This window comes from Cyprinus carpio, chromosome B25 (genome assembly GCF_018340385.1).
Source record: "Cyprinus carpio isolate SPL01 chromosome B25, ASM1834038v1, whole genome shotgun sequence".
In the NCBI taxonomy this organism is placed as follows: domain Eukaryota; kingdom Metazoa; phylum Chordata; class Actinopteri; order Cypriniformes; family Cyprinidae; genus Cyprinus; species Cyprinus carpio.
In genome coordinates, this window is record NC_056621.1 from 14734765 (window position 1) to 14749908 (window position 15144).

The 15144-nt window shown below is 37.6% G+C and overlaps 1 protein-coding gene across 6 annotated transcripts in view; it reads left to right on the forward strand.

The window, feature by feature from the left end:
- ptprz1a (protein tyrosine phosphatase receptor type Z1a) overlaps positions 1-15144 on the forward strand; it is a 56363-nt gene that overhangs the window by 31070 nt on the left and 10149 nt on the right. For 2 of the 6 annotated variants that reach the window (XM_042752542.1, XM_042752543.1), the window contains exons 9-20: positions 1928-2112; positions 2273-2399; positions 4215-4255; positions 4350-6825; positions 9005-9149; positions 10618-10703; positions 11558-11643; positions 13349-13369; positions 13525-13621; positions 13713-13798; positions 14093-14227; positions 14526-14660. In XM_042752542.1, the coding sequence (XP_042608476.1) occupies positions 1928-2112; positions 2273-2399; positions 4215-4255; positions 4350-6825; positions 9005-9149; positions 10618-10703; positions 11558-11643; positions 13349-13369; positions 13525-13621; positions 13713-13798; positions 14093-14227; positions 14526-14660 (3620 nt within the window). The remainder of the gene's footprint in view (positions 1-1927; positions 2113-2272; positions 2400-4214; positions 4256-4349; positions 6826-9004; positions 9150-10617; positions 10704-11557; positions 11644-13348; positions 13370-13524; positions 13622-13712; positions 13799-14092; positions 14228-14525; positions 14661-15144) is intronic. The other 4 variants (XM_042752545.1, XM_042752546.1, XM_042752544.1 and 1 more) reach the window with 4 other exon arrangements.

The window sequence follows — 15144 nt, forward strand, 5'->3', positions numbered from 1 at the left end:
TCATTTTAAAGAACCACTTACAGATCCGAACTGGTTTGCTCTCAGACTTTCCGCTTTAGCAGATCGTTGGTGGAACATCGATGCTCCCATTTCAGATTCCTCCGCTACAGGGTGAACTGACACGTTTGGCACGTGGGAGTTGTTTTTACAGAGGCCATCGGCAATGGAAAATGTCCCACTTGTGTCCTTTCAAACACAGATATGCTTAAATCAGCGCCTGGGGAATGTCATTTACAACCTTAATGCTGCATCGTTACTCTGTAAAGACTGACTGGTTACTTATGACTTCATTTAAACCTTGGGACAAATTAAATGTGAGGGTGGCAATGTGCTTAAAAAGATTTAAGGGCCAATATTCACTCTCATCAGTTTGGATTATTGATATTCTTTGTTGGATTTGCAGTTTTCCTGTAAGTGTTTTATTATATATATATATATATATATATATATATATATATATATATATATATATATATATATATATATATATATATTCTGATAGGCATCCTTCATATACTGAGTGACTGTTGCAATCTCAGAATAACACAATAAGGGAATGTACTGTAAAGCCGAAAGCAGCCAGACAAACCAGATTTGCTTAACCTCTCCTTCACTGTGCTCACAGTATTAACAAGGTTTTCTCACCACTATTCGGTCACATCAATCTTTTTGCCTCTCTTTGTCTCTCTCTCTCTCTCTCGCTCTGTCTCTGGGTCATGTATCAAAACAGTTTTGAGTTGCTAGGAAACTGTCTCTTTCTGTTTGCCCCCTCACTTGCACAGGCTGAATTCAGTTCAAACTGTTCACACCTAACAGACCAAAATTGATGTTAGTGTGAACAATCCGCATTAATTTTTTTAAATCAGCCTTTACTTTTCTCTTAATATATTATCTTCATTGTGTTAATTGAAAGTGGTCTGTGTCACTTGCAATTTTAATAATTAGCTGTTCAATCATAACCTTAGACTTTAGACGCTTGTTTGAGATGAATGCAAGACATGACCTATAAATGCAAGTGTTCACTCCCACATGCAGTTACGTCAGCATAGGGACGTTTGGGTAACTCTAAACTAAATGACATATGGAGTGAAGAGAGCATTTAACATGACAGTAAACCAAAAATAGTAATAACTATAATAGTAATTATTATCTTTCATACCAATAAAATGGCATAGAAAAACAATTAATATGTGTTAGAAAATCACAAATACTTTTAAGTACCTTGTATGACTGGAAATCACTTTTTAAGATTTTTTCATCTGCAGGTGATTTCTGCCCTCTTGTGTTAGAAGCTGATGGGTGGGGATACACCAGAAACATTACACATCAGTATGCTTCGCTATTGAGAACTCTGAGGGGGATGAAAATTATGTGGACTGTGAACTAAACCAGTGATAAACCAGTCTATAATCTGCCATAATCTGACCTAATAATTAGTAAAGACATTTATAATGTTACAAAAAAAATTCTGTTTCAAATAAAACATGTGCTTTTGTACTTTCTTTTCATCAAAGAATACTGAAAAATAAAATACATCACAGTTACCACATAAATATTAAGCAGCACAACTGTTTTCAACATTAATTAAAAAATCAGCTTTGCATCGCAGGAATAAAGTTCATCTGGAAATATATTAAAATAAGAAACAGATATTTTAAATTGTAAAATTATTTCACAATATTCCTGTTTTACTTTTCTGATTAAATTACTACAGTTTTGATGAGCATAAGAAACTTACAAAAACAAAACAAAAAAACTTACAGAATCCAAAGTTTTGAATGGTAGTGAGTAAAGTAGAGAAACCTGTGAATACTATATTATCTTTTTATCAGGCATCATACTTTTTCATCGTTTTCTGTTCATTTTTGTATAATGTAAGAAAAGGTGCAAAGTGCATTATTTGAATACTATGTGTTTGCTATTGTAGTTTGTAGTTCTGAGCCCGAGAATGTGCAAGCCAACCCTCATAATCACACCAGTATGCTTGTGACCTGGGAGAGGCCACGGGCTGTTTATGATTCGAGCATAGAGAGATACTCAGTCACCTACCGGCCGGCCCAGGGCGATGATGAATCGGCCTTCGAGTACTTGACTGATGGAGACCAGGATGTGGTAATTCATTAACTTTTTGTCATAAACATCAGATATTAATGAATACATCTTGAAAATCAGGCCTGCATCGTTAAGGTCACCTTTCCATATTTAACCTTCTAGAAGTTGAATAACACTTGATAATCAATTGTGATTAATTAAGAATTTTTTTTACCAACAGGGGGCGATCATTCAAGACCTGGTGTCCAACACTAGTTACAAGGTGCAGGTAGTTGCCGTGTGCACCAATGGTCTGTATGGCAGAGTGAGTGACCAGCTGACCGTGGACATGCCCTTGGATGATCCTGGTAAGACCAATCGCGCCCGCCGCCCTCGCATCCGTGGAGAATGAGTTTACAACACTCATACCCCACATAGTTTTAATGCATATGTTAGACAAAAACCTCCAAATGTAAAAAAAAAAATCCTTTGCAAACCAGTTACCTTGTCCAGAAAATGGTGTGGCGTCATTTAAGATGTATGAAGAAATGGACACAGCGCTTGAGTGGTTTACAACTTTTAGCCAGAAACATACTTTACACAAGTACATGTTTATGTAAACATAGATCCGAATGCTTGACCTATATTGTAAGAGCATGTGTCCTATTGAACATACAGTTTGTGCTAATGGACCATTTTCTCTAGGTAATAAAGACTTTCTGACACATTTTGGATTTTAGGGACACACAAACTTGAGTTTGCATAGCTATGTTCATGTATTTGCAATTGCCGTTTGACTAAAATTCAGTACTGTAATGTATACTGTTAAATCAGGCTAACACAAATCGATTGCACATTTGAAAACAACTTAATAAACTGCTGGCAATTTCAGAAGAATATTTTAACTCATAAAAATGTTTTTATGTATATTTATTGAAATGTTTTCATTAGTTTGAACTGTAAAAGGAATTTCTGGTTTTAGGTAGACTTTTTATCTTTTTCAGTGTTCTTATACATGTCGTCTTAAAGGATTTTCCTCTTATTCTCTGTCTGTCTATCTTATGGTTTGTCATCACCATCTGCATTTTGAATTTCCTTCTATATACTAAGATTTTTTTTTCTGTCTCTCATGAATACTCACGATTTCAGTGGACTATTTGTGCTTTCTGTGTTCTTTCATTTGAATGTTGGGTCTGTATTTTGTTTACTGATTTATAATAAACTTATCTGTCTCTCTGAGAATCCCTGTCGGTATATTTCAGTGTGCATGGATATATGTGTTGTCATTTTCCAATTGTCACACATTTCCTAAGTCACAAGACATTTTTTGATTATTATTTGATAATATGTTTGAGAGTGGATTGGGTTTACAATGGTAAACAGGGGCCAGTCTATCTGATAAAATCATATATCTTCTACCTTTTAATGTCTCCATGCTTCACAAACCGATCTTGTCCACATATCACGAAATCTCTGGGGTCATTTCCACCATATTCTGTCATTGAGTTTGATCCCATGACAGGTAAGAGCCTGCAAGAGACAGTAAGCTTTGTCTATCTCTGTGTGCTGGGAGGCTTTTTAATGCATGAAGGTGTCCAAACTCTCCTGTTGTGCGATACAATGTATGTAATAAAAAACTGACCCTTTGACCCAAAGATTGCTCCTTTGTATTCTCTTTGAATTGAAGAATGATCTAAACAAACTTCCTATTTGGTGGTGGCCTGGTTGACCTTTCCTTCCTTCTTAACCTCAGTGCTCTCAACAGCAACAGAGAATACCAAATGCCAAAAAAAAGTTCCTTTAAGGCATTTGGTTTGTTATTGAATACACATTGAAAACCAGTTTGTGTTTTTAGTTTTGTTTCTCAAACATGAGCGTTTCTTTGTCCATCAAGGATGAAATTGTAAGCATTGATTGGTTTTCAAATGTATCTGAGGTGTGTGTTTGTGTACATTATCTGACACAGTTTCAAAATTAAAAAATTGTCACTAAAATATTGTCACTATTGAATATGTTCACCAGTTATCTGTTCATTATATTATCGTTCCATATAATACCAGATGGTTTAGTTTCAGTGTCAGACATTGTTATAAAAAAAGAAAAGAGCATACAGAACATACTTATCTGTAGCTGACGTTAACTCATACAGTGTTTTAACTCTTTTATGTCTGGTTAATTTACAGAATCAGACAATGACTCCGACTCGTTTGAGTATGATGAAGAGGTAAATGTCAACATTACTTTAGTGGAATGTAGTGATTTTATTCTACAATAGAACTGAACACGTCTTTTCTCTCTGTCAATCTCTTCTATTTCAGGAAGACTATCACATCAATCCCTTTTTGATCAGACCTGGCACAAATCAGCTTCCATATCCCTTCCAAACCACTACCACCGGCCCAAGAGTTACTACAACACAGCGCCCGATCCATCCAGTATTCAAGACGACACCAAGGACTCATGAAAGAAGACTCCCGGTAGAAGACTCCCAGAAGACTCATGATCATTATTTTCCACCAGTATACACAGATAAACCTACTCTGAAATACACAGACCAGCCTACTGTCCACGCAACCATAACCACCAGTTTTGTTGTTGATGTACATACCACTACACCAGATGGCTCTAGCATTGTAGCTGGTGTATCCTTAGAGTCTGATGGCCAAAGCAATACCTTCACAGATTCTCCAACAAGCATCACCCCTGAAACAAACATCATCCCTGAAACAAGCGCCACCTCTGAAACAAACGTTACTCCTGAAACAAGCATAACCCTTGAAACAAGTGTTACCCCTGAAACAAGCAGAACCCTTGAAACAAGTGTTACCACTGAAACAAGCAGAACCCTTGAAACAAGTGTAACCCCTGAAACAAGCAGAACACTTGAAACAAACATTACCCCTAAAACAAGCAGAACCCTTGAAGCAAGTGTTACCCCTGAAACAAGCAGAACCCTTGAAACAAACATTATACCTAAAACAGGCAAAACCCTTGAAGCAAGTGTTACCCCTGAAACAAGCAGAACCCTTGAAACAAGTGTAACCCTTGAAGCAAGCATTACCCCTAAAATAAGCAGAACACTTGAAACAAGCGTAACCCTTAAAACATTTGTAATCTCCCCTTCGTTAGACATTTTGGAGGTTGAGGAAGTGACTCAACCTGTAACCGACTCACACAGCCATGGGGAGAGTTCAGTGACTGTGCCTGAAATCCCAATGGAATCAACTTCTTCTACCTTCCCCCCAGAGGTCCCTCTGTGGCCTACAACTGCTAGCTTGCCCTTTCCAACCACTGCTGCTTTCAGCACTGTTCTGTCGCAGACCACCCAGCCGGTGTTTAATGGTGAGAGTGCCTCATATGCCCCCTCTGTATTTGATACTTTGTCCTACGTGCATGCAAGTCCTGTGTCCCCCTATTCTTTAAGCAGTGTGTTGTCTGAGCCCATTCCTGACTGGGACATCCCATACACTGTTTCCATGCTGGTGTATGGTGGTGCACAGTCTATTACCCCTTCCCCTTCCTACCCTACCCTATTCCTCACCGGCTCTGTGTCTTATTTAGACATGGAGCCTGTCTCTAGTGGTGATTGTAATGATGATGATGGTGATGATGATATTGTATCTGGGTCCATCTCAGCTGACCCTCAGTGTAGAAGTACTCTTCCCCTTCAAGCGTTACCAGAGGTGACTGCTTCTGTGGTCTCCATGCAGCCAATTTCCGAACATGACCTGTTTGAGTCCCTTAGTATTGTCTCCACGCTGAGCACTCTTGCACATCTCCAGCCTTCGGTTCCTGTTTCTAACGACTACTCTCTGATGACGACAACCCTTGACTCTGACTCTTCTCTCTCAGGTAGCGTTAAGGACTCTAGACTGCTGACGGAATGGGTAGATTCTTCTCTAGTAGCTCCTACATTTAGTCAAGACAGTGGTGCATCTACTGAAATCTCTCTGAATGCCTCTTCTAATTTCCTGCTACCCTCCTCTACTTCGGGACTGTCCCCTTGTAGTGGTCTTTTGGGTGACCCATCTACTCCTGTAGAACACCATTCGTTTCTGTCCACCTCCAGCACCGGTACTCTTCTGTGCAGCGACGCAGACTTAGTCCTCCACACCAAGGCTCTTTTGTCTTCTCCTCCCATTTCTACCATGCCTTCTAGTGACCTCAGCATTTCTGTTTCAGCCACTGTCAGCAGCGTTGCACAAAAAGCAACTGGACAGTCCCAGGGAGCGACTGTTCCCATAAGGTCTTCAACTATTGTGCCAACCTCTACTCCAGAATTAATATTTATACCTACTCCTGTGGTGCCTCCAACTGTTGCACCAACCTCTGCCCAAGAATCCATCTCAGTGGTTGCTCCCGTGGTGCCCCCAACTATTGCAGTTTCCTCTGCTCCAGAATCTAGTTCCATGCCTACACACTCTGCAGATGGACAGCTGGAGAACAGTGCATCGGGCTGGGCTCTCGACTTAGATTGGGGCCAGAGCTCAGCATCAGGAGATGAGAGTATTGTCCCATACATTACCACTGCCACTCCTACAGAGGTACCTCCTGATGAGACAGATGATGGGAACGAGGAGCACTCTTCCTCCTTCTACTTCGAGGGTGAGAATGGGACAGATAGTGACTCTACCGAGTTCAGAGTCACTCTGCGCCCCAGCCCATCCTGGACTCAAAAAGGAAATGGAGAAGAAGAGAGTGGATCAGGTGAAAACCTCACAGATAACGAGACATCTTCAGACTTCAGTATTCCAGAGCGCACTGAGAGGGATTCAGAGGAGGAACCAGTGGAAGGTAAAGCTATCAGTTGTTGACGTCCATTCCTGAAGGTGCTTCTTGATTTAGATGAAGATGTTAGATGTTCAGTGAAGCTTGATCAATGAAGAGTCTTGAAGTCCCTCAAAGCTCTTGCTGCAAGGACAACTAATCCATCCTAAAAATGCCATAACCCACCACAAATGTCACCTAAACAGCTAAAACCTCATCCAGAAAGTGTTCTGTAGAAGTTAGTTCACTGGTAAGGTAAGATTGAAGAGTGCACTACAGTGTCCTTAATTAACATATCCATCAAATCTGAGAAGTTAGACTAAAGGTTAAAGAATCATCATCTTAATTAGGAAATCCCATCATCACAATATGTGTCTGATTCCTCGTGCCATGTGAGTCCTGTGTGTTCTGTTTTGTGTTGCATGTTCTTAATGTGATTATTTGCTAAAATGTGTATTAGCATGCTCACGTCTGTCATCAGAAACATACCAACAGCATGTTTTCCATCTCAAGTTGAATCCAAGACACCTGGTTATACATTAAGACATTACTGTAGAGTTTATGGGCTCATTAGATTTATCCAGTGCTATATGATAGAATCTATAGAGTCTGTATAGCCATTTAAACAGCACGGAGGCATAGATTTGGCTTAGCTATGTTAGCACTGTTTGATTATTCATCCATGGGATGAGTCATTTCACTGTTTGTCCAGCAGAGAGCAGCAAATTTCTTATATTTGGTCACTAGTAGGTGACAGCTGGCAGTGGCAGCATTGTGTTTTGGCTGGGAGGCCGAGGTCACCTCAGACAGTCCTAGGCCAGGTCTTAATCTTTCAAATGTGTCTGTCTGCAATGAATCATGGCCTCTTGACTCTTTAGCTTCTTAGTGTCAAAACACGTTTCTGATGGAATAGATTAAGTGGTCCTATACCAATCCTTATAGATGACATACTGATTATAGGGTCTTTAGGAATCAAAGAGAAACTGAGTCAATATCCTGTGTGTCCGATAGCTTGAACTTAAAGGGTTAGTTCACCATAAAATTCTGTCATTAATTACTCACCCTCATGTCGTTCCAAACCCGTAAGACCTCTGTTCATCTTCGGAACACAAATTAAGATATGAGACCTCTCTGACCCTCCCATAGACAACAATGTAATTACCACGATCAACGACCAGAAACAAAGCAAGGAGATCAGTAAAATAATCTATGTGACATCAGTGGTTCAACTGTAATTTTACGTATCTACGAGAATATTTTTTGTATGCAAAGAAAACAAAAATAATGACTTTATTCAACTATTTGTCTCCTCTGCATCACACTGGTGCCATTTTGGAGAGTATCCATTGAACGTAAACACGTTTGCTATTCTGTGTGACGCAGCTGACAGAATGCAGTTCACGTTCAATGGATATTCTTTATTCTTAAGTTGTTATTTTTGTTTTCTTTGTGTACAAAATGTATTCTCGTAGATACGTAAAATCAAGGTTAAACCCCTGATGTCACATGGATTATTTTACCGATATCCTTGCTACATTTCTGGATCTTGATCGTGTTAATTACATTGCTGTATAAAGGAGGGTCAGAGAGGTCTCAGAATTAATCAAAAATACATTAATTTTTGTTCCAAAGACAGGTTTAGAACGACATGAGGGTGAGTAGTTAATTAAATTTTTGGGTAAACTAACCCTTTAATATGTTAAAGAACAAATGGTGGTTTTTAGTGGTTTTATGCAGATTTTGAGTTTAGTTCAAAATAGCACCTTTACCAAAAACGTCACTTTTTATTGTTGTTATAATCCACTGCATTTTTATTGACTGCATTGTTATTGCATCTACATACTGTAGATATTCATTCATAGTTTTTACATTGTTTTAAGCCATTTTTAATTTGTTGATGTTACTTGTTTTTTTTTATTCTCAGTTATTGCATGTATTAAGGCCTACTGGTTTGCAAATGATGTCACTTTAGTACAGTAAGATCAATATTGAGCTGTGTTACAAGTTATGTGAAGTGTGATAGTTCCACTTGTCTTGAAGGTGTTTAAAAATATTTTATAAGGTGAGTTTGTTTGCATTGTCTATCATACATTTTTATTATTTATCACAATGCACAAAATATGTTTGCGTCTAATACTGCATTTTCCATCAAGAACATTGATTGCTGATGATACTCTGATCTGAATAGGGTGTTTTTAACCCCTAGACGCCAGTAACAGCAGTCATGAGTCGCGGGTGGGCCTAGCGAGCAGCATAGAGCGCCAGAAGAAGGCTGTGATTCCTCTGGCTGTGGTCTCCACCCTCACCATCCTGGGTCTCATTGTTTTGATTGGTATTTTTATCTACTGGAGGTGAGTCCTATGGGTGACAGCGTCCTATTTAATATAGAATGATATATTTAATAGAAATGTCAAACTCATTAACATTTTTAACATATATAATCTTTTATAATTTTTTTAATTTCTATTTTGCATACACTTGCTGACCCTTAAAAATGAATACAATTAAATAATATTTACACCCTATTTTTGAAATAAAGGCATAAAGGCAGTTAGTTTATATGTTGCCCAAGCATTTTTTCCCCTGTACATTTATCATCAGTCATGCATAGTCGGACAGAATGCATGGAAAACAAAAATATACTTCCTCTAAGACAGCTGCTCATGATTTCTGTCATATTGTTATTAATCCATAATCATAACAATTGTCGATATGGAGGAGAAGGGGGAGTGGTGTGTCCCCATGAGGAGCGTGTTGTCTGTCTGTGATGGGGGTCTAATCTTGGGCACAGACCCAATCTCACACCCACCGGGTGAGGGACCACCTCAAAAGGAAGCAAGATAAACAAGCCATGATGTGGTGGTGGTCTCTGTGTGTGTGTGTGTGTGTGTGTGTGTGTGTGTGTGTGTGTGTGTGTGTGTGTATGTGAAACCGCCCAGAATTCACACCAAAGCGGTAAAAATGGTCCTTCCACACCCGGATGGAAGTCTGAAATCCTGTTTTCCGTCAGATATTCCCAACCGTGAAATAAGCAACTTTGGCAATCCCATCAAGAACACGTCTCAGATGTGTAAACAGTTTAGCGGCACAAGATTGTACATTTCTCATTCCGACGTGCCTCTTGCCCCTTCAACATATTGCTCATGCTTGACTTTTTGTTGTTACACCGTGAAGATTGCGAGGAGATTAAATCGGTAATCTTGGAGCCGGTGATTAAATCTCCGATACGCTGATCTGTTGTTTGTGGGCCTACAGGGAACACATGCTGCCAGGCTGGAGAAAGAACCTCCACGTGATTATGTTCAACACGACCAAGTCATGTTCATGTCTTGTTAGTGCAGCCGTGGGTGGTTCAATCTCAGCAGAACATGGGCATGTACAACTGCTTGTCCATCTGTAGCTACATGGTGCTCATTTGGAGAGCAGACAGATGCGCACTTAATGGGACGTCTTGAAACGTTAATGTTAAATCTGTGTCGCCCATCATTGTGGTCACTAATCCCTTCCAAGAAGTTTCCATTTTAGACAAAACAGTTCAGGAAGTCCTCTGGGTGATCCTGTTAAAAACGTGTTGTGGATTAGACTGAATATGGTTTTTGTGTTTATTTTTTAAGCTTAGAGTCCAATCTCCAGCACATATGTGGATAAGACCACAACATATAAATAATCAAAGCTTGCATGTTAGAACCATAGATTTTTTCTGTGTTTTTATTAAATTTGTGTCAAGGCAAATTGTGTAGTACATCTGCCTTACATGCTATTCAGTCAACAGTACTTATGTTACATAAAGAGTAGAAAAAGTGTTTATTGCCATTACAGGAAATGTTTTCAGACTGCTCATTTCTACATTGAAGACAGCACATCACCCAGGGTTATATCCTCCTCACCATTGCTGAGCCCTACAGGTAACACATATGCGTTTTCATAATCGTAATAGGGAGTTTCCATTGATACTAATGATATTTTGGTCAATAACTTAATGCCCCTCTTTTAATTTACTTAAAAATAAAACATAAAAATGTAATTCATGTACTTAATTACTTGAATACACCTTGTTAATGGTGACTGATTTTAATTTCTAAATTAAAATTAATTTTGATATTTTTTGGGAGGCTTAAATTAAAAAATGTCAAGTGGTGTAACTGTCCTGATAATATAATGAAGGAAAAAATACCTCAAAAAATACATTCTAGAAAAGAAAACATTAAAAGTAGTTTGGCATAACCTATTAATATGATAATTTATTATCATTATTATTATTATTATTATTATTCCAACAAAACTGCTTTTAATAATTAAAAACTGTCATGTGGTGCGACCAACTTGCAGAAAAAAAAAAAAAAAAATGAAATCATGAAATCGTAGCGACGACCCCTACAGACCCTCTTGTGTCAAGGTCAATAAGTCCCTTAAAATAACAGATCAGTGTCATGTGGTGCAACTCACTAAAACTTGATAAGATGTATATTATATATATTAAATGCAAAAAACATTTTTAAAAATGTATTCAAAGTGTAAGGAAACTATGTTTATGCCTTTTATTTGATGGTTAAACCACATGACATTTTAGATTTAGAGTCATTTGGTTCCCACAGTTTAGGGAAAAGCTGAACCACATGCGACTTTATCTGGTCTTGTTATTTGTTTTACATCATTATTGATCATTATTGACTCAAAATTACTTTCAAATGCTCAAATAATAATTATAAATGCGTTTCACTGCTGTTTTGGTCATCAGGCATGTCTTTTACACTTCCAGGTGAACACGAACCCCAGTCAGTAAAGCAATTTGTAAAGCATGTGGCTGAGCTTCACAACACCAGCTCATTTTCTAGAGAGTTTGAGGTTCGTATCCCATCACCCCCCTCTCTTTTGACACTCTACAAGGGACAGCTGTCTCATGTGAGCCTTGATATAGCAGATCAACATGTCATTAAGGCATGTCTTATAAATGAATTGTTTGGTTCATTCAGGCACGTATATTCCCTCTCTATCCATTCATGCATGAAAGCAGGTTGCTGGTAATAAATTTGAGTTATAATTAGGTCAGTAACGCACTCAGCTCTATGTTCCAGTCAGGTGCACAAAAAGACCCAGTTACAGCTTCATTAACATCAATCAGTGTCAGATTGTAGATTCTCACCATAACATTAAATTATTCACACTTCATTAGATCATGCAAAATCAAGAAAGTTTTAATTGGACACAAATTAGGCAGTAAACATAATTATTAGTTCTTGTCATAAGCACATCCTACGAAAAAGTGATGGATAATGTTTCAGATGTTCCTGTGTTGCTTTTTGTGTCATGTTCAGGCTGAATTATTTTAGTGATATGTTTTTTTATGGCATGCTAATTATGTTAAACACCTGCACTAATACAAACAGTAGTGTTTGAATGCATGTTCTGTTCAATCCATGGCAGCAGGTCTTTGGATTCTGTCCATTTTGATTGAGCATAGTTGATATTTGTGGCTACGTTCCTTCTTTGAAAAAGATTCCCGGAAATTTAGTGGCATTCATTTATTATTTTGACTTTCTCTTACTCTAACAGAAATGCATAGCAAATTATGGAATATTCCCTGGATCAAACTAAAACCTAAGTTGAAAGTTCAGCATATTGATTCAAAAGATAAATTATTTCCCAAGATAAATATATATTTGGATATATTTCCACCTTTCTGCAGTTATAAAGATTCAAGAAAAGATTATAAAGATATTTAAGAAATTTCTGCCTTTGAACTTCACGTAATTTGCAACTGTATTTCTTGCCTTTGCGTCTTTGTATCTTACAGTTGCAGCTTTATTTCACAATTCTGATTTTACAGTATGTTTCACAATTGCATGTATTTCTCATAATTGCAACTATATTATGTAATTTTGACTTCCTATCCCACACTTGCAACTATATCTCACAGTTGCAACATTATGTCTCATAATTGTGACTTTATATCTAATTATTTTGACTTTATCTCACAAGTTATTTGGCTTTAAATAAGTTGCATTTATTTTTGCAACTATTTCTCATAATTGGAACTTTATGTCTTGTAATTTAGAGGCTTTATGTAACAATTGCAAATATTTATAAATTATTATTGTAATAGAGAATTTACAGTATATCTTAGAAACATAGCTTTATTTTTCAAATTTCATTTCTTCAAACTGCGACTTTTACACAATTGCATCACTATTTCTTTGTAATTGTGAATTTATATCTCAAAATTATGGCTTTATTTTACAATTACAGCTTTATTATAAGTGTGACTAGTATGCACGTGACTAGTATATTCCCCCTAGTTGCAACTTAATTTCATTTAAATTTCGACTTTATTTCTTATAATTCTAACTTTATGACTCACAGTGTCTCACAATGTGACTTCATTTCTTGCTTTAGTGACCAATCAGCATCCAGAACTGAAACTGTTAGACAGTTAAATGAGCAGAATCCAACCCAGGCTTGTCAGTGCTTTTGCTGTGTGCTGTAACGTGTATTTCTGGTGCACAGCTTGTCACTGTATTTCATTGCTTTTTGCATTCTCACCCCCCATTAGATATTGAAAGAGTATTTTGAGGTAAGCCACATCTCCCTTTAATTTGTTGCTTTTGATAGCTTTAGCATGAATTTGTGATGCTCACTTGTCTGCACTTGTGAAGAGTCTTTGACTATGTCTTTAGTGTTGTCACTTTATGGCCGGCTGTTTGAATGGAGGATTGTTTGTGTTTTTAGGAAGTTCAGACGTGCACCGTGGACCTCGGAACAACAACAGACTGTTCCAGCCATCCAGACAATAAGAACAAGAACCGATACGTCAACATTTTAGCCTGTGAGAACCACTGCCACCAGTACACATAAGCATTAGATGCATGTTTCTGTGACTAATATGAAATTGTAATATATTCAATTACATCCTTTAGATGATCACAGCAGAGTGCGACTTGCACCCCTGAACGACAAAGATGGGAGAAGCGGAGGAGACTATATAAACGCCAACTACATTGATGTGAGAGATTTTGCCTGAACTAAGAAGCGTTGCCAGGCAAATCGTGATAATTTTATAATTATTTAATCAGTAAGGCATGACTTCCTCAAAGTGTAACCGTTTAACTAAAACAAGTGATGAAAACCCGCTGATTTGCTATTAATTCTATCACAGACAGGTCAGGCATGGTGCTCCTATTGAGGCCCCTATTGTAAAATTGTGTCACCTGAGAAGTTCTTTCAAAGTTTTAACTAAGAGTACTTGCTCTTCCCCTTCCTGTAGCTTTATTTGTCTCTTCTTTCTGTTTCACACAAGGGTTTTAACAAGCAGAAGGCCTACATTGCAGCACAAGGGCCCTTAAAGTCCAGCACAGAGGATTTCTGGCGGATGGTGTGGGAGCAGAATGTGGGAGTGATTGTTATGATCACAAACCTGGTGGAGAAAGGAAGGGTGAGCCATTTTAATGCAGATTCTACCTAAATAGATTGATGTAATATCTGACATTTTAAAAATAGTTTTCGGTCATCAGAAACATTTTCATATGGCTTCCGTAGACTTAGAATATAGCCCACAAGTCACATGGACAGGAATATATATGTGTTTTGTTTTCTGTTGGAAATGCAAAATTATATGGGTTTGGAAGGGGATGAGAATGAGTGAATTATGACATTTTAATTTTCGGCTGACAAGACAGTAACAAATATTGGTTGATTCAGCCTGAACACAATAATCTTTGTCCATTTCTCAGAGGAAGTGTGACCAGTACTGGCCTCTGGAGAACCAGGAAGAGTATGGATGTTTTTTGGTTACTGTAAAGAGCACAAAAGTCCTCGCTTACTACACCCAAAGAACCTTCACCATCAGAAATACCAGCATAAAGAAGGTATCAAGTCAGGAAACTCAATATTATGGAACAATATTGGTTATGTACTGATATAAGAGGTTTTTTTTGGCATTTATCTGTATTTAATTGTATCGTCAATGTTGGATATTTGATTGTTTGATAGTTTTTACATTCAGATTACCTTTGCCATCATCTAACACTCACTTAGTAATTAATAAAGCAATAATCACCAAGAAGCTGTGTATTTGTAGTAAGGTTTCACAACATAGAACAGAGCAAATAAAGTGAAATGATATTAATAAAAACATTATTCTTCCGCCAAACAATGTAGTTCCTCAGAAACGGTTGTGGTACATTTGTGCAACACACAAATTTAAACAAAAGATGTATGTTTGTCGAGTAATTTACAACAGCTTTGAACTTGTCTCAGCCAATCAGCATCAAGGACCGGAACTATCCTTTTTATAATGTGAATTTATAAACACCATAAAAATTATGACTTTAAATTTTTTTTTTATGCGCA